Source organism: Manis pentadactyla, chromosome 3 (genome assembly GCF_030020395.1).
Source record: "Manis pentadactyla isolate mManPen7 chromosome 3, mManPen7.hap1, whole genome shotgun sequence".
NCBI classification, from domain to species: domain Eukaryota; kingdom Metazoa; phylum Chordata; class Mammalia; order Pholidota; family Manidae; genus Manis; species Manis pentadactyla.
Window position 1 is genome coordinate 59,421,635 of NC_080021.1, and position 23,996 is coordinate 59,445,630.

The following is a 23,996-nucleotide window of genomic DNA, read 5'->3' on the forward strand; positions in this document are numbered from 1 at the left end:
GGGTGTATGGATTTGGAACTAAGGGATGGATAGGGACGACGGCCATGTTGACGAGGCGAAGGTCTTGGACAAGGTGGAAAGGTCCTTTGTTTTTTTTAACAGCTAATATGGGGGTATTAAATGGGGAGTGAGTGGGTCTGAGGTAATTTTTGTTTAAAAGATCTTGAATGATGGGTTGGAGGCCTATGAGGGCTGAAGTGGTTAGGGGGTATTGGCCTGACAGATATACTGAGAGGGGTCATGTAATTTGATAGAGGCAGGAGGACACAGAGCCACGGAGGGGCTTGTAATGTCCCAAACTTTGGGATTTACAGGGTGTATGAGGGCAGAACTGTAGCTTTCATTGGGTAGAGGGGGGTCGTCGGCTATGAGGGCCATCAGAATGGGAGTACTGGGGGCTGTGGGAGTGGATATAGTTATGGAAACATGGAGGAGAGAAAGGATGTCCCGTCCTAGTAAGGGGATGGAACACTGGGGCATAACCAGGAAGGAGTGGGAGAAAGGTATGGGATTGTCTCGACTATAGGAGTAATGGCAGGTGTGGTAGGGCCCTGGTATTCTCACAAGACTGAGAAGGTGGCTCCTGTAACTAGGAGGAAGGAGATGAGGTGACCATCTACTATTAAAGTAACCCTGGGCTCCTGTGTGGTGATGGAAATGGTCGGGCGAGAAGCCCCTGGGCCCCATCAATCTTCTTCTGCCAGCCCCACTACGGCAGGCTTAGGGTGGGGGTTGTTTGTCCAGCCTCCCCTTCGGGTGGCTGGGCAGTCAGACCCCCAGTGGCCCTTTTTGTGGCATTTGGGGCATGGGGTGGTAGGGGATCTGGGGGAGGGGCACGCCCTTGACCAATGTCCCTCTTTTCCGCACTTGAAAGAAGCTCCTGGCGGGGGCTTGTTTGTAGAGAGGCGCCCAGGTTGTGGTTTTATCAGCTGGGCCAACATTTGGAAATTGGCCTGATCAGCCTTTTGTTTACAGCGTTCTTTCTCCTCCTCCCAGTTGGAAGACTTTAAAGGCCACTGTTAGGATCTCAGTCTGTGGGGTAGCGGGGCCCTGTTCTAACTTTTTGAGTTTAGCTTTAATGTCGGGGTAGCTTTGAGCCAGGAAGTATGTCATAAGGACATGTCTCCCGTCAGGCGTTTCTGGGTCCAGGCTGGTAACTGTAATAGGGCTTGAGTGAGTCTGTCTAAGAACTCGGAGGGAGTTCCCTCCCTCCTTTGAATTATGTCTTGGAGCTTTTGAAAACTGACTACTTTACGAGCTGCCTTTTTCAGACCTGCTATTAAGCAGCAGGTGAAGATATCTCGAGAGCGGAGACCCATGGCGGTGGCGGACTGAAGGGTTCTGGCTCAGTCTGTGGGGGAGAAACAGGTGATGGGGGCAAAGACGGAGGAGGCTCCTGGGACATAGAGGGGGGCTGAAAGGCTCAGGCTTGATCTGCAGGGGGGTGAGGTGGGGGAGGAGATGGTGGTGGAGGAAGGGGGAGGGGCTGTTGTAGGAGAGGAGGGGGAAGGGAGTGAACGGGAGGCTTCTGCGGGGGAGACGGCTTGCAGGCTAGGAGAACTTGGGGGGAGGCGGGGGGAGGAGGCGGAAAGCTTCGGTATAGGGAATCTCCTTCCAGTTTTTCAGGCGCTGGCAGTAGTTAAAGAGATCGCGAGTGATGTTAGGATCAAGAGCTCCCCCTGCGAGCCATTGGTTGTGATTGTCTAGGTGGGTATGTCGGCCAATCTTGGGAGCAGTATTTGCGGAGAAGTTTTGGTTTTATATCAGGCGTCAGGGAGAGGGTGGCTAGATACTTGAGCAGGCATTCAAGAGGTGAACTTCCAGGGAGGGATGAGGAGGCTCCCATGGCTAAAGGACAGAGAAGGAGACAAACAGGGGAAGACGAACGGAGATCCTCGGACTGGGAGCAGACGGCAAGGAGACAAAGGGCGTCCCCGATGATCCTTGGGGGTCTGCGGAAACTCGTATACGAGTCGGTTTCTTAGGAGGTGTGGGTCGTCACCCAGACTCCTCTAAGAAGGCAGAGTGCCGGAGTCATGAGGAACCTAGTACTAGGAATTTTCGGCGGAAGGAACGGAAGGAGGAGGGGGGGAAGGGAGCGTTCTCATCCGCAAAGGAGTCACCTCGTTTACGGCTGTTGGAGGGGGGCCTGAGGGTCCGCTGCAGCCGTGAAGGCCTGAGGCGGGGAGAGTTCCCTCCTCGTCCCCGAGCGTCAGGGCCTTGCCGGACGATCACGGTCAATGGCGCTGTGATAGCTCGGGGAAGAGCGGCCCGCTCCGGGGGAAAACTTACCCAAAGGCCAGAGAGGAGTGGTGAGTGTGAGGAGCCAGCGCCGGAAAAAGAGGACGAGGGCAAGCTGCTGTTGGTGTCGGGGGAAGACGGGGCCCAGTTGGGGTGTCCCGTCTCCCGGGTTTCGGCACCAATGAAAGGAAAGGAGCGACACACAGCAGCAATTCACCGGAGAATTCCGCTTTATTAGGGAAAGGTGCTGGGTTATATAGGAAGGGGCATGGGGTGATTGTGGTGTCACTTCTATGGGGCTGGTGGCTATTGGCCAGGTGCTGGGATTAGGGGGCCGAGGGGTGATTGGGCTTCAGGTGGCGTTAGCGGGAACCGAGGACCCGGAAGAGAAGCAGTAAGTTCGCCATCTTATGGGTGGGGGCCCTTCACCACTGGAAACAGCTGCACCTATCATATGCTACTTTGGTAAAATAACCACAAATAGAGCAGACTTATTTTAAGTGACTTTGGAATATAGCATTTTGATGTTATATGTCCTTAGAGGGATGCATTCAAGGAAAAGAAAGAACTATGAAATCGTTTAAAATTCCCTTAGAAGTTATATTACTTAATGTAATATTAGTAATAATATTTTGCAACCATTCAATGTCTATTGTTAAAAAATCAGTAATGAAGTTAATGATATTAGAAACCAGTCTTTTCAATGATCGAGACTGTGGTAACAGTCTAAATAAAGGTGACATTACATAGTCTAATTACATAAAAATGTACTTAGAAATGTCAACACTAATTCATAATTTTTCCAGCCATGACCACTGGCTAGGAAGCAATGAGCACTTTTAGTGCCCAGATTGTGGTCTCTAATACAATAATTTACTAAAAGAAACCAGAACTCCAATGTAATGGGCATTTGGGGATTGATTTTAGAAATTTGAATATCAGATATTAGATAAGAATTTGCTGACATGTAAAGGCAGAGATAAATGAAAATAGAGCCAGTTGCAGAACAATGTGAATAGTATGATCTCATTTTAGTTAAAATTACATATGAACAGCATGACTGTCACAAGTGCAATGGTTAGATGGAGTTTTAACTTTTAAATTTTTGCATGTCTCCATTTATTAAATATGTATACTTCACATTCCATTTTTATGATTTAAAAAAGGTAGTTTTAGACAGCAGCAGCAGCAACTAGACAACTAGTTCACTAATGACCTAGGACATGGTAGATAGAAGGTGGGTGCAATGGAATAAAGAATGAATAGGAGCGGAAACAGTGTCAACTACTCAATTACTCAGAATGAGTCAATTACAAAAGAACGGAAGGAGAAAGGAGAAATTAGACGCAGACAGCCCAGGGACCCAGATAGCTCAGTTCTCCAGGCAGGTCGGCCAGAGCTTTGCTGCTGGCCTTAAGCTCTCCGTGGGATGCTTCTGACAGATGTCCATGTGACTCACTCAATCACCTATCGGTCTTTGTTCAAATTTCACCTTCCCAATGAAGCCTATTTAAAATCACAACCCTCTTCCCCAACACCCGCATTTCCCTCCACAGATAGAAATCTCCCACCCTGATCCTACTGTTTTTCCAAAGACCTTAGTTAGGCTAAAAAGTCTAACATTCTTTATATTTCATTACTTCTGATGGTTTATTATCTATCTCCTCCCCTAGAATGTAAGCTCAGTTGAAAAGAAATAATTTTTGTCTGTTCTGTACACTGATATATCCCAAGCACCTGGAACAGTGTATGGCACAGAGTGTTATTTGATTACTATATGTTGAATTAAAAGAAGGGTTATTTAGGGTTGGAAGACACTGGAGCACATTTAGGTGCTGACCTTGACTTTTCCCAGGGAGAATGATAAGCCTGATTAATAAAGTTCAGGATGGCTGAAGCAATCGTTATGAGATTTCCTCAGTATCTTCCTGGAAAATATATAGTACATATGCAGTAACAAGCAGATGAAAGCTGTTCAGGACATCTTATATGCCAATGAAAGAGTGACACTGATAACCATTATGTGTACTTGCTATTTGGCTTTTATTTCTGGTAACATAAAATGCACTACTAGAAGAAACAGCTACACAAAATTTTGTTGGTGTATTTTCATTGGAAGAAACTCTTTGTCTTGGCAACAATACATTTCAGAAATGTATTGAGCTGGAACTTACTCTCATGGAAAAGCAAAGGTCCAGTTAATTCCATTTGCTGATATGGTACACTGAATTAATTGTACCTGCACAACAGGAAAGGTACCAAAAAATAACTGCCAGAAAGTCTACTTGCAAGAACAAGTTTGTGATGAAGTTTATTTCCTTTTACAGCTTAATATTCAATAAAAATTTACCAGGAGGAAGAAAAGAAGGAATTGTGCTAAGTCAAATTCAAGCCAACAAAACAAATATTTATTAAGGGCATTAAAAGACCTGGGGAAAACTAAAGCCATAAAGAAGATAGTCGTCTCAATCAAGATTGACACAAAGTAACTATCACAATAACAACAGCAGAAGTATGCATTTGATCTACTCCTTATCTCCTCACACTATTTTCTACATTCAGCCTTCTGAGATTTCCTTGGGCCTCTAGCCTTTCTTTGACTCTTGAGAGTGATTCTTAGGGCTCCTGAGAGTCCTCAGTTTTGTTGTTTTGTTTTGGTTGTTTCTGGATTTTTACAGTCACCAATTTAAATCTGGCTGTTGGAGAATGCCTACAAAACCCTCCAGCCTCAGAGGATCTCATTGTCAGATGGTCAATGGACCAGTACATATAGTATTAATTTTGTCTTGTTTTTTGGTTAGGGCTCATTGTAGGCTACTTGGACTATGTATATAAAGTGAAAACATATATGCCTAAAAGCTTAAAAAATAAAATCAAATAGCTTAATACATAGGGAAACACTTATATTTGTTAAATTGCTCTAATTTCACAAAGTGTACACTAGAATTAAAAAAAGTTATGATATGGGTTAGTTTGGAATTAGAACTAAAGAGTCCTCATTTTCCTAATCTGAATAAAATCTACAGGTCTCAGAAAATAAAAATGATCCAGAATATTATTTGGAAAGGAGGGAAATAACAAGAAATAGACAATATTACATTTCACTGGTAAAAACAAGGTCTTACCTAGGACAGATGAGGAAAAAAAGTGTTGGTCAAAAAAAAACCGCATAAGGAAGACATGATTAGAAAACTTGTTAGTTAAACATTAGGGAGAACTGCTGACAGAGTGAAAGAAACAAGGAAATCAAAGCATGTATCTGCCATTTCACAGGGTATGTTACTCAGGACACTCCTTTCTATTGTTTGAAGAAATCATTGTCTGATACACCAAACTCAATAGCTCAGTGTTTTGATCTCTTGAAAACTTTCATTCTTGTGTTTTTCTCATCAAGGTGTATATGTCACTGCCAGCTGATACATTAAAGTTTTAGACAAGTACATTAATTTAGACAAGCAAGTTTCAGGCATTTAGTACACCAGGTAAGTGACACACTATTAGCATAGAGCAATGGCTGATACCCTAGGAACTTGGGGGAAGTACAAGATCTTTTTAGATTACTATATTTGCTGACCTCATTACTACTGTGATACACTTAATCATTCCATGTCATATACAAGTTAATGGATGTTCTGAGAGTCCAAACACAGTTTGAGGCAATGACGAATGAGCTGGAATAAACCTGGCTTGCCTGAGAAGAAGTAGATTGGACTGATTTTCAAATTTAACAGTAAAAAGACTTAAATAGAAAAGCCCTCCATATTAGGAAAAGAAGTCTAATTTACATTAAGTATAAGAATAATAAAGAAGTCTAATCTATATAATATGAGAATTAAATATGATATCAATATGTCTATGGGAACCTTAGCCATATTACTATCAATCAGTAATTGGTACTATAACATTCCTGGATGTTACCACAGGTTCCCAGAGCACCAGTTCTCTGTGAGAACAACATGTCAAGGCCTGTGCAGTCTGATATCTCCCTTTTCCATGAGTAATAATTGGGGAAAATCTGCAGCTTGTAAGGAATTCTGTTCAAAGAATTCTAGGCTGGATAAGACACTGTCACTGTTGTCCAAGAACCTGTAAGAAAAATTTTACATCTTCACATAGTAACTGGATAATATTAAGGGAGTCTTTCCAGGGACTTTAAGGCAATAAAGGAAAATATTATTCCATTTTCTTCTAAAAATTTGCATGAAAAACATTGTCACAGGTATAATTTTCTCTAATTAATTGTCTATACAGGGAACAGTTAAAAGCGTAGTCCCTCCAAAATTTAGTATGTAAAAGAAACCTGTGATTGCCAACAATTTTGTATTAGTATACAAAAGGGTTGGATAATACTAACTACATAAGCTACAGATGCTCTCTCTGAAAGGCAATTGGGAAATACTTTTCTCTTAGACAAGCCAAAACTCGATCCAGTAGATAAGTGAGCGTCATAGGGAACATTTCAATAAGGAAAAGAAAATTAGACACTAGATTTGTAGTGGATTCTTATTGCTTAGGATTATAGAATTGAAATACTAAAATGAAAAAGAAATGAAGGGAGCAAAAGAAAAAAAATAAATCAGATAATTCCATCCATTCTTACTTCAGGAGAACCTGATTTAAATGAAAACTTCTATTATGCTTCACATGCCTTTCAACCCACCACCCTGATTCCTTTTATCTTTACCATACATCTTTAAAAAGTTGTCTCCTCTCACTATATTTACATTTTCCCTTATATCCACACACTGGAATCTACACTGTGCTCAACTATTGTCATGAGAACCGTGGACAATCTCTACTCTGCCAAATTCAGTGGATGCACTTTTCAATCTTCATCTTATTCAATCTCTTTGTGATATTTGAAAATACTGACTACTTAATCCATTTTGAAATTCTGCCCTCTTTTGCTTTCTGGAACACTGATTTCTGCCTCTCCTACTTTCCTGCCCATTACTTGTCACTGTGTTGGTGGGCACTCATTTCCCATCCTCCCTTAATGTCCATGTCTCAAGTTCTCTCCTGGCATTGGCTCTCTTGGTCTTCTCTCTTCTAAGGTATAGACTGTGTAATTTCATTCATTTCCAAGGTGCAAGCAATCACTGATATACTGACATAAACATTTCCACCAGGGTCCCTGATATTTTGATGTGGTCATTTTGATTCAGTGTTCAGAAGAAACCTTTTTATTTTCACTTTGTAATACTTGTAATAGCAGTCTCATCCTATCCTTGGGCTGCTTCCCATGAAATTCAGTATGTTTTATTGTTGAAATATAGCCCCTGTTATCAAGGAAAAAATGGTTCATATAATGTTTAAAAGTTAGTTTCTAGAAAGCAGTAGAATTCACCAATCCCTTTGTGAAGCTAAGGAAATCTGACAAAAATACCCAAGCTCAGTTGAATATAATATGAAGAACAAACATATACCAATTGTGAATTAATTGCCAAATTCTAAGTTGAATATTAGCAACTTGAATTTAGCACCATGGTAAATTTTTGGTTTATTCAGGAATGCAAAAACAGAAAAACATGACTATGTAAACATATGCTCAGTAGTCATTTGATAAAATTTAATATGCATCCTCAATGTCAGGCTTGAAAATCAAACAGATTTGATTTAGAATTATAGGTTATCCACTTGTAGCTATTTTGCCATTGGACCTTTTTGGACCTTAACCTTTTTGGACACTACTTTCACTGATTTTTAAAGTGGGTCTAGATTGCCTTAAATCCATGGTTTGAAATACATCTCCTTCTTTCTTTTTCATAATATTCTTTATTCTTGAAATTACACAATTAACATAGTTTTTCCCCACCAGACTGATATTACCTTGAAGACATGGTATGTGTGAGTGTGCATGACTAGTTACAGAATTTTCAGGGCCTACTGCAAAGTGAAAATGAGAGTCTTCATGTCCAAAAATAACTATGAATTTCTAGACAGTGACAGTAGAGCATTAAAGCAAGCACAGAGCCCTTCTAAACACAAGCCCCTGCACTGCTATACAGAATGCATGCCCATAAAGAAGTTGATTTTGTGTGTGTTTGTGTGTGTGTGTATGTGTGTTTGAAATATGTTGAAGAGTACACCTAGAAAATTAAGGTATGGGACCTTCAGAAATATCCATAGACAGAAAGATAGCTAACATTTGGATCTCAGACTATAAAAATAGTCACACTAAGTTGGGTAAAAATAGTTCAGATAATTAACCAAGATAATATTTCTATGTAACCAATAACAGACTATTTTGATTAAAGATTGTAGAACATCAAAAAGACATTGGTTAACCTTTAACAATTCTCTCAGTTGTCATTCATATTTCAATATTTTTCTATTACATAGTACTAATCATTCTGAGAATGCTGTCCCTCTTAATATTTATTGGGTATAATTCATAAACTATATGCTATTTTGTTTCCATGTTGACTTTTTTGCACAGTTCATTGAGTCTGAGTGAACATAACAGTAATCACTCCATTTCTCTAATCATAAGACATTCACAAAACATTTCATCTTTGTCCATCTGTCCTATGAAAAATTATATTCATTTATCAAAATAACAACCACTAATTAAGACTTCATGTTTGAACTTTTTCCAAAAGGCATTAGTTCTATCATAGAAAAATAATAGCTAGATGTAGTTAGAATGTGCCCATTTTCTTATAACAGTAAAAGTTCCTAACGCTTTATGAATATTCAGATTGATTCTTCACATTTGGGGGTCAGAGTCCAGTGAGGAATTTACATCAGCCATCTCCTCTCCTGGAGCTCTGAACAATTTTCCCTCATGCTTCCCAAAATCTCACTTAGGCACAAGCCCTTATTCTGCAGATTTAATGGTGATTGAATGAAAAAGGAAGACAGACTTCCTCTAGAGCAACTTACTGATGGATGTTCTTTTATCTGTCCCTGAAAAGCAAAAAAAAAAAGCAGGCTATGTGCAGTTCTAGACCTGAGTGCTGCTATCAGGGATTTTAAGTAAATAAAGAACCACCCTAGGTGTGTTTAGTTACACAATTCATTTTTAAAAGTCACTTTAGCCTCCTGTTTCTCCACACCCAACCTCCCACTCTAGATCCCAGTCAAATGGAAACACTTGGCTTTTCCCACCTTGTCTGTTCCCTGTCCTCACTGGCTTTCCTCCCTCTCTTCCTTTCACCTGTTTCCTCCTGCCTTCACACACTTTCTCCTTCACCCAAGTTCCCACTTATGCAGTCTCACTCAATCGTTTTCTCATTTTCCGTCCCTCAGCACTACTTTCTGAATGCCTGTGTGCTAATACATTCTCAGTGGAAAAAGGCTTGGCTGGACAAAGGGAAGGAAAAGGCCAGTGTGGCTGGAGCATAGTGAAATGGGTACCGGAGAGGGTCAGAGAGGGCAGCAGGGCCCAGACCACCCAGGGCCTTGAAGGCCTGGTACGAGGGGGAGGTGGCCAGGGGGTAGTCACAGAGGGTGGTAGGTATAAATCAAGTATCCTCCTGATCTGAGGAGAATGAAGATTTGTGGGCAAGAGTGACAGCTGGAAGATCCCCTAGCTGGCTGGGTTTTAATGGCCTGTCAGTAGGCAACCCAGATTGGACAGATTTACTTTAGAGGTAGAGCTGACAAAATTGGATGGATTGGATGTGGGAAGTGAGAGTAAAAGAGGAATCAGAGATCCAAGTTTCAGGCTTGAGCAACTCACTCTTTATTGTTACTCTCTTTCTCCCTTTTTTCTTTTCCTCTTTGTTCATGCTACAACAGAATCTACAATGCTCACTCACATCCTTACCTTGGTTTCTGCTTGGGTCTCAATTTAGAACTCACAACTTCCAGAAACCTTTCCTGAGGTCCCCACACTGGGGCAAAGACACACCCACATGATACATGACCCTGTTTTCCTGCTGACATCAATTTCTACATTATTCACCGGGACTTCTAACAAAGGAGCTGCAAGCATGGGCTCTAGAGACAGAACTGGGCAGGTTTGTGTCCACACTCTGCTACTAGGTAGCTAGGTGAACTCTGGCAAGTTACTTAAGGAAGTCTGTCCCCACATCTGTGAAGTGCAAATAAGAAAACTGTCTACACTACAGGAAATTTTACACGAGATGCTGTATCCAAATCCTTAGCACTATACTAGCAGAGAACTCATGATAGATAAAGGCAGCTGCTTTTACTTTACATCACCCACCTTCATTTAAGCAGGGTTTCTGCAAAATATCATAGAACAAACTATGACAGGAAATACCTAAATAATTCAGGTTTAGAAAAAAATGAACCCCTCAAGAAATACACAGTCAAAATGGACAGACTGATTTATTAGCCAGTTCAGAAAAATGAACATGTGGAAGTGATCATTTCTAACTATTAGAGTCAGTCTCCCTTTCCTCCACCTAATTTGGGCTTTGATTTTCACATCCAAAGATACCACTTACCAGATTAGATGAACCCACACGATTATTTTTTCTTTGAGGTCTCACCTGGGCAGGTGCACACACAAAAGACAGAACAGAAAGAGGCTGATTACAGAGGTTGGAGGGGCTGAGGGTGTGACCATCCTTAATCATTCTTTACTTCCTTTTTTCTTCACAAGATGGTTTGGTATCATTCACCACATCCGCGGCAAAAGCTGCAACGCCTCTTGCGCGGCGTCGGGTTGCAATAGCGCAGTTTGCGCCCTACACGTCTGTGGCTACCGTGGACACATTAGGAACCTATGCTTTTAGCTCCCAGTCGCCTAGCTTTGCCAAGGCGGTTAGAGGTCACCCGGAGTCTTTCGCCTCGAGTTGCTCCGATTCAGCAGGCCAGCTTGTTCCTTCCTTGGCGGTGCGTTGTAAATTCGCGCCCTCCTCTGGTCCTGATCCAGGTGCACAGGAAGTGCTAGGGGAGGACGCAGGTGCCCAGGAGGGGGGGGCGGCGGTGAAGGCGCCCGGTGATGAACCCGAAGATTGAACCTGCAGACCAGGCACAAAGCAGAAACTGAAAGTACACTGCCGGCTGATCCTACGGAAGTTATGGGAAAGGCAAAGCGCAGAGCCGGGCGGTGGTGTGTGCCGCCCCCCTTGGGATGGATGAAGCAGCGGGCGCGGTGTGGGTAAGAGGAACCAGCGGCAGAGAGGGCCCTACACGGCACCGGCTCGCGGCGGCTCGGCGGCAGACCAGGGCCCTGAAGGTGACCATGGGCGGTGAGAGCTTGCTCCTGAGGCCGCTGCGGTCATCATGACCACGCCCGTCTCCCGCAGACCATGTTCCATGGTAAGCGCTCCTCTCCCGGGCGCCTAAGTTGGCGCGCCCGGCACGCCGGGGGACTCCGGGGCGCGCTGCCCGGGCCTGCGCCCAGGCGCGTCCGGGAACAGCGGGCCTTGCACTTTGGACCAGCCCAGAGCACTGACTCTCCCGCAGGCAGCCGGCAGCCGCCCCCGAGTACCCTGGCCCATTGCCACTTGCACTCGGGGCTGCGCGCCTGGCAGGCTGCGAGGACAGTCCCCGACGCCTGCTTTCTGTCCGGAGACCGAGCGCCGCAGTTCCCGCGCCGCTCAGCGCATGCAGCCCGCAGCCGGGTCGCAGAGGCAGCCAATGGCTTTCTGTCAGTCTTCCCTAGCCAGCGCTGCCCTGTCAACCAGGCGCCCAAGTCGCCCTCCCGTGCTTCTGTTCCCGCAGAATTCCTCACAGGCGCCCGGGATCCGCGAAATCTTGTAGCCCCGAACTCCCCAGAGAAGTGAAAGAGAAGCTCCCACGGGACGCGCTTTTAAACCCAAAGGGGCCAGGGCTCTGGAAAACCCCGTTTCCACCCCTCAGCCGCGCTGGGGAGTTTCCGACTGGGGCTGTACCTTGTGTCTTTTGCTGGGAACCCAAGTCCTTGGGCTGGCCCCTGAGGAAGGCCTCGGATTTTTCATTTTTCCTGTTTGGGTGCTCCTGGGAGGCAGGATAGCACAGGCACAACTGAATTGTAGACCTTTGCTAAGATCGAATATATTTTATTTGTGCGGAATATGGATTTAAAATGGACAAGGGCAGAGTTGAGGTGAGCTGCATTCCTTTGGCACCATATGGCCAATATAAAGGGCCAAAAAGTTTACTGGAAGAAAAAAGCGGGGAAGAGACGCGATGAGAGAGAAACATTTGAGGGAAACTGGAATGCTTTTTAGCAAATACTCCCACTACAAAAGCAGCCGGGAGGAGGAGGGTGCGAGGAAAGGGAGCAGATTTTTCTTGGGTTTGATACCTGCTCTTTGCGCTTTCCTGGCTGCACCGTTAGATCAACAGAGCCCTTTCCCCTCTCATGGGTATTAAAGAATCAAGAAATGACATAGCCAAGAAGTACCAGGTCAGTAACAAAGTAAAGGGAGCTGGAGTTTTAGTATTGAAGACAATTACGGAGGAAGATTGTAATGGGTGCCTTCAAGAAGTTTAATACGTATAGAATTAGGAATTAAGTATACCCCGTTCTCCTTATAAAGGGGCCCACGGATCTCCTGCAGTTGCTGCTTTCCTCTGCATCTCTCCTGGTTCTAATTATCACCTATGATCAAGAAAGGAAGCTAGGGTGTACACTATTAACAAGGAGCCCTTTTGTCCCGAAGTATATCTATATTTTTAAACTTATTAGTAAACAAAGTATTAGAATTCTAAACTTCTAATAATAATGATTATAATGAGTTGCTTTCTGCAATCAAATCTTTGTTCCAATAGATTTCTCTAGAAGCTGAAGGATAGGGTTACTCTTTATCCTCTTTCTTTGCTACTTCTTATGGGAGTTGAAGTAGTTAAGGACCTACTGTGTGGTCCTCAACTGTGCTGTCCGGTTTAGGTAATTTAAACATATTTGGAGATTGAAAAATATGATAGTAATAAAAACAGAGAACTGAGAAAGATTAGAAAGTGTAAATAGTATAAAGGAGAAATACACATGATACCACATCAATGTTTAAATATCTTAAGCAAAAATAGAGAAGGTTATTTCATAGGACCAATTTATATGTCATTCATACTCATGCATTTGAGATTTTTTTCTGGTCTCACCTCTGACACATAACCTAGTGTAATAAGAGTAAATATTTAGTGTCTTTTTTTTCCTGACGTTTAGAGTGTATGATGAGATATTTCAAAACTTGGCCAGGAAGTAAGTGAGGTTCATGTAGAAAGAGATGTCTCTGTGCATTCTCCTTGACTACATACACATACTTTTATAGGAAGCAGTGTAGCTCAGTGGCTAAAAGCCCAGTTTCTAGAGTCTTCAACCTGACACACTTTGATATGAATCCTGACTCTTACTAGACACATTATATATGAAGTTTTTTGTGCCCCAGATTATCCCCCTAAAAAATGTGAATAACTGTAGTACTTGCTTATTGAAGCGGTTATAGGATTGGAGGAAATATTGTGTGCAATATCATAGGATGGATGAGGAAGTGTCTTTAAGTATTTTTCATGGAATTTATGGGTAGAATTTACAGTCCAGTCTTAATATTGGTTGTTGCAGATATTAGATTTCTTTATATGAGGATAATATTCATGTTTGTAACTTTAAAAAGGTGATTTTCATACAACACATAGTTCTCTACTGTTTATTAATTTAACTTTTTCTTTACTCACCCATTTGCTTGTGCCAATTATTCATATTAAGACCACATCTTATATATTCAGATTCTTCTATCCCATCCTGAATGTCTTTTGACTATATTTTTTAAAATTCACAGTGAAAATCAGCCTACAAAATGTTTATAATGGACAGTCAGTAAACACTTATTGGTCTCAAGGATTTCTGAAAGATTGCACTTGGTGGACTGTAGAAACCTAATTTATTTATGTTCTCTTTCACCCCATAACTTATGCAGCTGAGGACTGGAATGTATTGTTTGGCTTAAATCAAAAACCAACAAGAGTTTTTTATTCAGTAATAATTCTGGTTTAACCAAATTCCCTACTGAAAACAAATTCTCCAGTTTCAGTCCCTTCAGGAGATCGAAAGACAATTCACAGGCCCAAGCTTTTCTTGCATTATTCTTTATGATTTATCTTTTCTGTAACTTAATGAAAAGTTCAGGGTAAGAGAGGAGGCAGTGGGTATCCATGTATAATCTGAAACAATGTAAAATAAAAGAGTTCTTTCCTATAGTGACAATGTGAACAGCATGCTCACACTAGGTGATATTAATATGTTACTCTCTCTGTGCTGTGGAGAAAAGACTGCAACTGCAGGTGTAACTGCAAGTCATTAATGACAGGGCTAGAAACTTATGAAACCCAAAGCCCTGTGTGTGTTTGCTGTATTGTCCATCAGGCAATTTCAAATCTAAATAGTTACTGTATTTAGATGGTCAGGTAGATGCTTAGAGTTAAGATGCTTGAGAGTTGAAAGAGACATTAAGAGATCATTTAGCCTGAAGTTTTTCATTTTACAAATCAGGTAAATGAGGCTGAAAAGATGCTCTGTCATTCACTAAGTCACACAACCCATTGTCATATAAGACAAAAACCCCAAGTCTCCATCCCCAGACCCTGGTGTCTGTGGGACTAACTTATTTAACAACAATGGCAACAAAAGACAAGGTTTACAAACAAGGAAAATTATGTTTTAGGATTGAGAATGGTTGTAATACACAAAAAAGACTGAATTTTTCACCAAGTCACCTTTTAAAAGCATTGCTAAAAAGCCATCTAATAAATAACATAGGTTGATGTGCAATTTGGGAAAACTACTGAACATTGAAGAGGACACAACAGCTTGTGCTCACCAGAAATAAAATGACCTCTTTTATTAAAACATAAAAGGTAGACTTTTGAAATAATGTTTATATGGAATGATAAAAATATATTTTACATTCTAGTATTTAATTGTTTTATTATGCTCCCCTTAAGCTCATTTAGCTCGTTTCAAGTTGTATGCTGTGTAGCTTCTTTTAGTATCTACTGTTCCCAAAGCATACTTTTTGGACCCCTGTAAGATGACAGTGAAAATAAAGTTTGGCTCTGTACAATCTATACAAATCTAATTACAAAGTCAGGACCCTAGTAACTAACTAGCAATTGATCATTATTTGAATCTTCAGAGGGAAGGAACAGTAGTGGAAGAGAGAGAGGCTTGACGTATAATATTACATAGAAGTGGTTTTCATTCAGAAGCCCAATATGTTTCTTGTCAAAAGATTATGACCATTTCTGATAAAATCCTGTTGAGGCTGTATGCTCAGGTTAGAATTCAGCCCTGGCACCTACTATCTGTTTTGCAAGAAGATTACCTTACAGGACTGTTTATTTAGAGATAATATGTATAAGACACCAAAGAATGGCTGGCGGAAAGCAGGCTTAGTTAAAGGTAACTAGCATCATCGTTATTTATTTCCTTAGTGAATTCTTGCTTGTCAAGCTCATAGTCGCTTAGTAGCACCAGAGCTACGAGTAGGTTCCACATTTCATTTTGTTTCCCTTACCTTGTCAAGTGTCAGTGACATAAGAAGATGAGATGTAGTATGCATGTTTGTTCCCCTAAGACCTAGTCTACTTTCTCATTTGTGAAAATGTGGGTCAGTAATAGCACATAATTCACTGGTGAGTGTTACTGATTTTTATATGACAAATAATGACACAGTAGGTGCCAGCGTTGTTGGAAACTTTGTGATGCATTTCAGTCTTCAGGTTATTGTCACAATTGTTCTTTGGATTCCAAGGAGAATTGCTTGTGATCTTAATCAGAAAAGGCACACATGTGAAATGTCTTGCCCTGAACAAGTAGAGTTAAACTTCATTTGGGAATTCACAGGAAATATATTGTCAACATAACTCAAGAGTTTACAGAAAGACTCAAATAAAACATTCTGGTAAGGTTTATGAAGAAATAAGTGGCTGCATAGCTAGATTTTACTATCTTTGGGAATCACTGGCTTTCCATCCAGTGCTTGCCCGAAATTATACCATTTATAATTTCATTCCTTTTGATTAGACACTTGCCCATAATAGGGGGAGCTTATCAAAAATAGATGTAAATCATTAGTCAACAGGGTGTGAATTTCTTTATTGGGTTTTTCTAACATGTCAAGAAGCTAGAGAGAGCAGTGTTTGAAGAAATACAGGTTTCTGGGCACTTAGAAACAGAAAAAAAACACTGAAAAGATAAGAAGTTCCAAAAAAGTGAACTTTGCCACATTTCTAGGAAAGGTAAGTCCTTTAAGGTCTATTATTAAAAAGAAAGGCTATAGTCACAGTACAGGACCATAGAGAGCCCTCCTGCTGTGCTGCTTCTAGAAATCAGATGGACACTTGGACCATCAACAGGTTTTACTTAAATATACAATCACATGCCATAGATCGTAAATCTTCAAAAATCTGCAACTTTTTCTCCAATAGTTTGCCTGTTTATTTGCAGCTGCTTTGTCTTGTAGGAATCCTGAACAAACTGAAATGGAATAAACTGTATTTACATCCTAGAGTGTGTTTCAGAAGCAAACAGATTCTGCTCTCATCATACCTGTTCTGAACTCTCCAAAAGAGTAATTGCTAAATACAAAAATGAAAGAAAACTAAACTCTAAAATGCTGTCTTACTTTGGTTGCCACATCATGTTGAATTTTAGAGTTCTTCCCCCACTATCAAAAAACCGAGATGCGTTTTTATTAGACTCATTGAAGCACCATAAATTATATAATATTACTTACAATATTTCACTTATTCTAACTTACTGTTGAATTTAGTTTCTTCTAGGTATGTCTTTGGAATTCCTCCCCTGATCCTTGTTTTGTTGCCAGTAGCCTCATTTGATTGTGATATTAAAGGTAAAGACGGCAGAGAATATCGGAATGTTCTAAAGATCAGCATTGAGGACTTGGTATGTGTTTGTTTTGTTATCCTCACGTTTTTAACTCCTTGGGAAAATGTGATATATACTGTTGGCATGAAGTTTTATATGCAATATCGATCTACATTCCTTGAAAGAAACTGAGATCACTAAAGAATAAATCAGTGAGCTAGTAACTATATATTTTTATGTTTGATATCTTTCTACCCTTTAAAAATAATTCTTTACTGAAACTTCAGACTCCCACAATTATCCATTTCATCCCTACTTTCCTTCTTATGAACATAATTTAGAATATCTTAGCTGCATTTTTTCATCATCCAATGACAGTCCCTGTAGAAGCACTACACAGGAGAGGGAGAATAACAATATATCATTAAAAATTTATTGTGAAAAGAGATGTATAGTTATTTTATCTGAGTGTGTATATATACATATATTACACATGTGTTTTTTAAACATATGTGTATACTTTGCTGAGAGTTAATTTTTTAATTTACTGTGAACAATTTTTTTCTAATAGATATTATTTTCTAGAGAAATTTTAGGTTTGCAGAAAAGTTGAGCATAGAGACTTCTCATGTACCCACTTTCCCTCTGCACTATTTCCCCTCTCATTCACATCTTTCAGTTGTGTGGTACATTTGTTACAATTGATGAACCAATACTGATACTTTATTATTAATTAAAGTTCATAGTTGACATTAGGCTTCACTCTTTGTGTTGTACATTCTATGGATTTTGACAACTGTGTAATGTCATGTATCCACCATTACAGAATCATACAGAATAGTTTCACTGTTCTGTGCTCCACTTATTTATCACTCCCTCCCTCCCTTGAACTCACTCAGACAGCCACTGATATGCTTATGGGCTTTGTAGTTTACCTTTCTAGAATGTCATATATTTGGAATCATGGACCATGTAGATTTTTCAGACTGTATTCGCTCACTTAGCAATGTGTGTTTAAGGTTCTTCCATGACTTTTTGGTGTGATAGCTCTTTCTTTTTATTGCTAAGTAAGATTCCATTGACTGGATATACCTCAGTTTATTTCTCCATCCACTGATTAAGGACACATCTTAGTTGCTTCCAATTTTTGGCAGTTATAAATAAAGCTTCTATAAATATCTATATGCAGGGTTTTGTATGTTTTCAACTCATTTGGATAAATCCAAAGTGATTTTTGGCTCATATAGTAAGACTATGTTTAGCAATAAATTGCCAAACTGTTTTCCCAAAGTGACTACCACTTTGCATTCTCACCAGTGAACGAGAGCTCCTGATGCTTCACATCCTCGCCAGTGTTTGGTGTTGTCAGCATTTTGCATTTCAGCCATCCTAAAAATTGTGTCATGGTGTCTCATTATTGTTTTAATGGGCAGTTCCCTAATGTCATATGATGTTGAGCACCTTTTCATACACTTGTTAGATCTATGTATCTTCTTTGGTGAGGTATCTTCTCAGATCTTAACTGATAGGTTAAAAGTGTTGTCTTCCTATTTATGATCATGGAATATCTTTTCAGTTACCTAGATCTTTTTTTTGACTTTCTCATTAGAGTTTTGTACTCTTCCTCATATAGATATTTTTCATATTTTGTCAGATCTTTACCTAAGTATTTCATATTATAAATAGTGTTGTCTTGAATTGTTGGTTGCAGGTATATAGGAAAGCAGTTAACTTTGGATTATTAACCATATCCTGAAACCTTATGCTAAATGCTTATTGGTTCCAGGAGGTTTTGTTGTTGATTCTTTGGATTTTTCTACATAGACAATTACATCATTTACAAAAATTGATTTTTTTGTAAGTTAAGATCTGTATAAATACAGTGAGATATACTGATTTAACAGATAATCAGTTCCTAAAGCGCCATATGGCAAAGGAAAACACTCTCAAATATTCATACAATGGAAGAAATTGTCTAATATGTCCCCCCAGTCCACTCCACTGCCTTCTCCACATACTCATGCTGCAGTGGCATGACACCCTGGGAAATTCAGTGTTATAACTCTTGGAAGGATTTGAGAAATCATATTTCCAGGATGATATTGAACACTGCTACCACAGAGGTTCCTGATGTTGTCCATTTATAAGAAAAGGGTGCACACTAAATGGCTATTGCATCATTTTACATTTCATGAATTTTTGACATTTTCTGCATTCAATGATGTGAAATTAACTTTCTGAGTCAAGCTAATTTTTAAATTTTATTTTATTATCTGGGCAGAAAATTAACTAGTATTAATTCCAAAAACATTTATAAATAACTGCATGTGAGTAAAACTATGCAAAAAAAGATGCTATTGACAATTCAAAGGAAAGAGAACCTTATCCACCAGATCCACAGCACATTTTTTCTGGAAACATAGAGAAGCTATCTCATTGAAGCGCACAGCAGGAAGAACAGCAGCAGCAATGATACTATTAAAACAAAGTGAAACATGGCTGCTCTTCTTAAGGAGATTAATTCACAAATCATGAAAGAATACATGAACTAATCAATCCAAGTGAATAGTGCCAAGAGCATCTCAAGAAAGTTGTAAACATGAGGTGATCACGGAGAAGGAAGGAGAAAGAAAGTCACAAAGAGTTATTCCAAAAACCATGACTGGTAGGGAAGATTCAGTCAGTCACTTGTTCACTCAACATGCATTAGGTGCTTTACAGACTGTGTTTACATCTCAGGGAGACCATGATAATACTAATACTTATCAATTGCTTGTTAGGTTCCAGGTGTCTGATTTAACCTCACAGCAGCCCTATGAGAGAGGTACTCTGATTACCTTCATTTCATAGAGGAAGAATTTGAGGTTTGGGGCCCTTTTTGTAAGCGGAGGAGCCAGAATCTGAGCCTTTGCTGTTGACTGGCAGTCTCTCCTGCCTCCGAATAGCAATCTCTGTGTTAGATTATTCATTCAACAAGCACTGATTCGGAACTTGTTCTGTGCCGGTTATTATAGAAAACCCTTTAGTGTGGTGCAGTTGTGGGAACTTAGGGGTGATACAATGAGGACCACATAGAGACCCTTCTTTTAAGAAACTTCCATTTGCTGATGGTTAAGTTGTGGTGTGAAGAATGCAAGTTGCAGCTTGAAAAGGAGTGGCTGCCATACTGTTATTTCAGCCTAACTGGTTGTGACTGATTTGGTTGTGAGCCAGATTTGGAAGCACAGAGATATAAACTGTGTTTTAGGAGGAGCTGAACAGAGAGCTTTTGGCACCAGGAGAAGGGGCTGTGTTGTGAGAGAATGCACTGAACTTTAGACTTTTTAGACAGCACACTCCTTTAGTAAAAATTGTTTGAGCCTGCACTTCCAATAACATCTAGCATTTGTTTATGTATTATAGCATTTTCACAGTATTTCTGCATACATTAATAATGATACATGCAAAAAATGGAAATTTACAATTGTTGAGATGAAAATGAAATAGAGATAGAATTTCTCTAATTTTCCTCCCACACTGCAGTGGATTGTGGACTTCACTTTGAAGACTGGAGTGGACGACATGAGTGGATCTATATGTTATAGGAGGATTGTGAGCCGTCTTGGGTGATGGTATTTAGACTTTATTTGAAACATAACTGGAAGTCAATAGTGATGTGATCATGAAATAACATTTACTTAAAATACAAAGTTTTGAGCATTTATGTGCAATGTGTGCCATTAAAAATGTTTTTCTAAAATCTGTGAGAATGAGGGATATATGTGTCACTATAACACAAAATCATAGTAACAGTACATTTTTAAAATTTCATGTACATTATCTTATTTGAACTTCACAATATCTCTACGAGGTGATAATAATAATAATAGCTAATGCAAAGTGAGGGTTCACTGTGTGTCGGGACTGCTCTGAACACTTTCCATATATTCATTATTTAATTCTTAAAATAACTCTATATGATTAGGAAACTGAGACCCAGCTCAGATAGCTGGCAAGCAGCTAAGCTGGAATTCAAACCCAAGCAGTGTGGTTCTAGAAAATGTCCTCATTTTTAGAGGCACTTGAGTCTTTTTTGCAGGACTATATGTGATAGAGAGTTGTGATGATTGCACAATGAAAGAGGGGTACCAGGAATATTAAAAAGGTGACTGCACTGGTTGAGTCATGGAGAAAAGTTTCTGGGAGCTGAACAGACATCTTCATCATTCAGATCAGATCAGTAAGGTAGAAGCATTTTGTAGAAGTAAGAAAATAGAAATGATGTAAACTATCACATAGACTCCAAATAGGCCCAGGGTAAGGGTGACACACATTCTTTCTACCTAGCTTAGAAGGAAAAGGAGGTTCATAATAAATGATAAAGGCCCTCTTTCTACATGGTCTGCCAAAGATGGAATGCACATTTCTAGAATTGGGGTGACTAACTTAAACAGAATTGGCATTTTAAGCTTCTTAGTACGTATACCAACTTCTGGAAAGGATGGATCATTTTACAGTTCTAAGACCAGTATATGTGCTTATCACTTTTGTCAGCATGGAGTTTGGCAAGTCAATGGAAAAATAACCTTTTGTTTGGATTTACATTTCTTTAATCGCTAGTGACAGTGCCTTTTTATGTTTATTCATCATATTTATGTTTTCTTTAAAATTTTGCATTGAGATGAAATTCAATGTGCTTTTTAAAATGTACAATTTAGTAGTTTTTAGTATATTTACAAGGTGTGCAATCATCACCACTATCTACTTTTAGAACATTTCCATCACATCAAAAAGAACGATGAAAACCATTTCCATTCCTCATCACCAGACCCTGCTGCCAACCCATAATCTACTTTCTACCTCTTATCGATTTGCCTGTTCTGAGCATGTCATATAAATGGAATCATACAATATGTAGTCTTTTGTATTAGGCTTCTTTCACTTAGCATAATGTTTTCAAGGTTTATCCATATCATAGCATGAATCAGTACTTCATTTCTTCTTACAGATCAATAATACTCTATTGTATGGATATATCACATTTTGTTTATCCATTCATCAGTTGATGGACATTTTAGTTGTTTCTACTCTTTGGCTATTATAAGTAATGTTGCTTAGAATGTTGGTGAACAAGTTTTTGTGCAATTTTCTTGGACATATAACTATAGGTGGAATTGCTGGGTCATATGGGAGCTCTGTATTTAGCTTTTGAGGAAATGCCAAACTATTTCCAAAGTGGCAGCACTGTTGCACATCCCATCCAGGAGTGTAGAAGGGGCCCAATTTCTCCACATCCTCATCATAACTTGTCTGATTCTTTTACTTTAGTCATCCTAGTGGGTATCAAGTGGTATCTCATTATTCTTTTGATTTGCATTTCCCTTATGATTAATGATGTCAAGCAACTTTTCATTATTGGCTATTATTATTGGCTATTTGTATATCTTCTTTGAAGAAATGTCTCCTCAAATTTGCCCACTTTTAAATTGGGTTGTCTTTTTATTTTCCGTTGTGAGAATTTTTTATATATTCTGCATACTAGACCTTATCAGATATGCAGTTTGGAAATATTTTCTCCCATGTTATGGGTTATTTTTTTCACTCTCTTTATAGTGTCTTTTGAAGTAGAGAAGTTTTTTTATTTTGAAGCAGTCCAATTCATTTATTTTTTCTTTTCTTGGTCATGTTTTTCTTATCATCTAAGAAACTATTGCCTAATTCAAGGTCGCAAAGATTTATACTTACATTTTTAAACTAAGAGTTTTATAGTTTTAGCTCATATTTAGGTCTTTATACATTTTCAGTTAAGTTTTGTGTATGGTATAAGGTAGGGATCCAACTTTATCCTTTACCAGTTGTTCCTGTACCTTTTGTTGAAAAGACTGGTTTCCCCATTGAATTGACTTGGCACCTTAACTGACAATCAGTTGAAACTAAATGTAAGGGTTTGTAGACTTTCAATCCCATGCCTTTGTCTATGTGTCTGTCCTTATGTGAGTACCACACAGTATTGATCACTGTAGCTCAGTACTTAGTTTTGAAATTGGAAGTGTGAGTTCTTCAGCTATGTTTTTCTTTTTCATGGTTGTTTCGGCTCTGATGGGCCCTTATAATTTATATTGTCAATTACTGATATTTATTCTATGGATTGCCAACACGTTTTTAGGGATTCTGTGGTTAAAAAGCTTTATAACTTAAAAGCAGTGCAGTACTCTTTGGTTGTGCCATGCCTTTGTGCAAAAATTAAACTACTTAACTCCACACACTAGTGAGGATGGCCAAGTTGGTGGCGTGGACAGTGGGCAGGGTACTGAGGAGCTTAAGGATATGTATTTTCTCTTGTAGCCCTCAAGATCCTTTGCCGCTCTTCTATTGCCTTGTATTGATTGATATTCCTTTCATTTGATAAGAGACTTTATGACTCTCATGTTTGTTGAAAACACTTTCCATTTATTTATTTTTTATCTTGTTTTTTGATATACAGATCTATTTTTATATAGTCACATCTATACAATAGAATTACACAGGGTACATTGGGGGTACCAAGGTGGGAGGTGTCATTCTGTAAGGCTTCACAGCAAACACAATTCCTTTTTTTTTCTTTTTACCTTTTTTTCAAGACTTAAGTTTTTAGACTAGTTTTAAGTTTACAACAAAGTTGAGAGAAAATACAGAGATTTCTTATATACTCCATTTCCTCCCCTATTAGCAACATCACTAATTAAAATGCTACATTTTTACAACCTACACTGACATATCATAATCACCCAAAATCCATAATTACCCTGGGGTTCAGTCTTATGTTGTACATTCTGTGGGTTTGGAGAAAGTGTAATGACATATATACATATGATATCATACAGAGTATGGTCACTGCCTTAAAAATCCTCTGTGCTCTGCTTCTTCATCTTGCCACTCCCTCCAACATCTGGAAACACTGATCTTTATATTGTCTTCATTGTTTTGCTGTTTCCAGTTTTATGTCTTCTTTCCTAATTGTTTCTTTCCTGTTATTACCTTATTATTACTAAGAACTTCCAGTACAATG

At 39.5% G+C, this 23,996-nt stretch overlaps 1 protein-coding gene and 1 long non-coding RNA gene across 5 annotated transcripts in view; one reads left to right on the plus strand and one right to left on the minus strand.

The window, feature by feature from the left end:
- LOC130682872 (uncharacterized) overlaps positions 1-23,996 on the minus strand; it is a 70,193-nt gene that overhangs the window by 27,276 nt on the left and 18,921 nt on the right. The gene's annotated exons all lie outside the window — the stretch shown is intronic.
- Positions 11,170-23,996, plus strand: part of IL7 (interleukin 7) — a 42,230-nt gene continuing 29,403 nt past the window's right edge. For all 4 annotated transcript variants that reach the window (XR_005025224.2, XM_057497952.1, XM_036887492.2 and 1 more), the window contains exons 1-2: positions 11,170-11,478; positions 16,914-17,047. Coding sequence is in view for 3 of the 4 variants with exons in the window: in XM_057497952.1 (XP_057353935.1) it covers positions 11,469-11,478; positions 16,914-17,047 (144 nt within the window). In the remaining variant the exon portion in view is untranslated. The remainder of the gene's footprint in view (positions 11,479-16,913; positions 17,048-23,996) is intronic.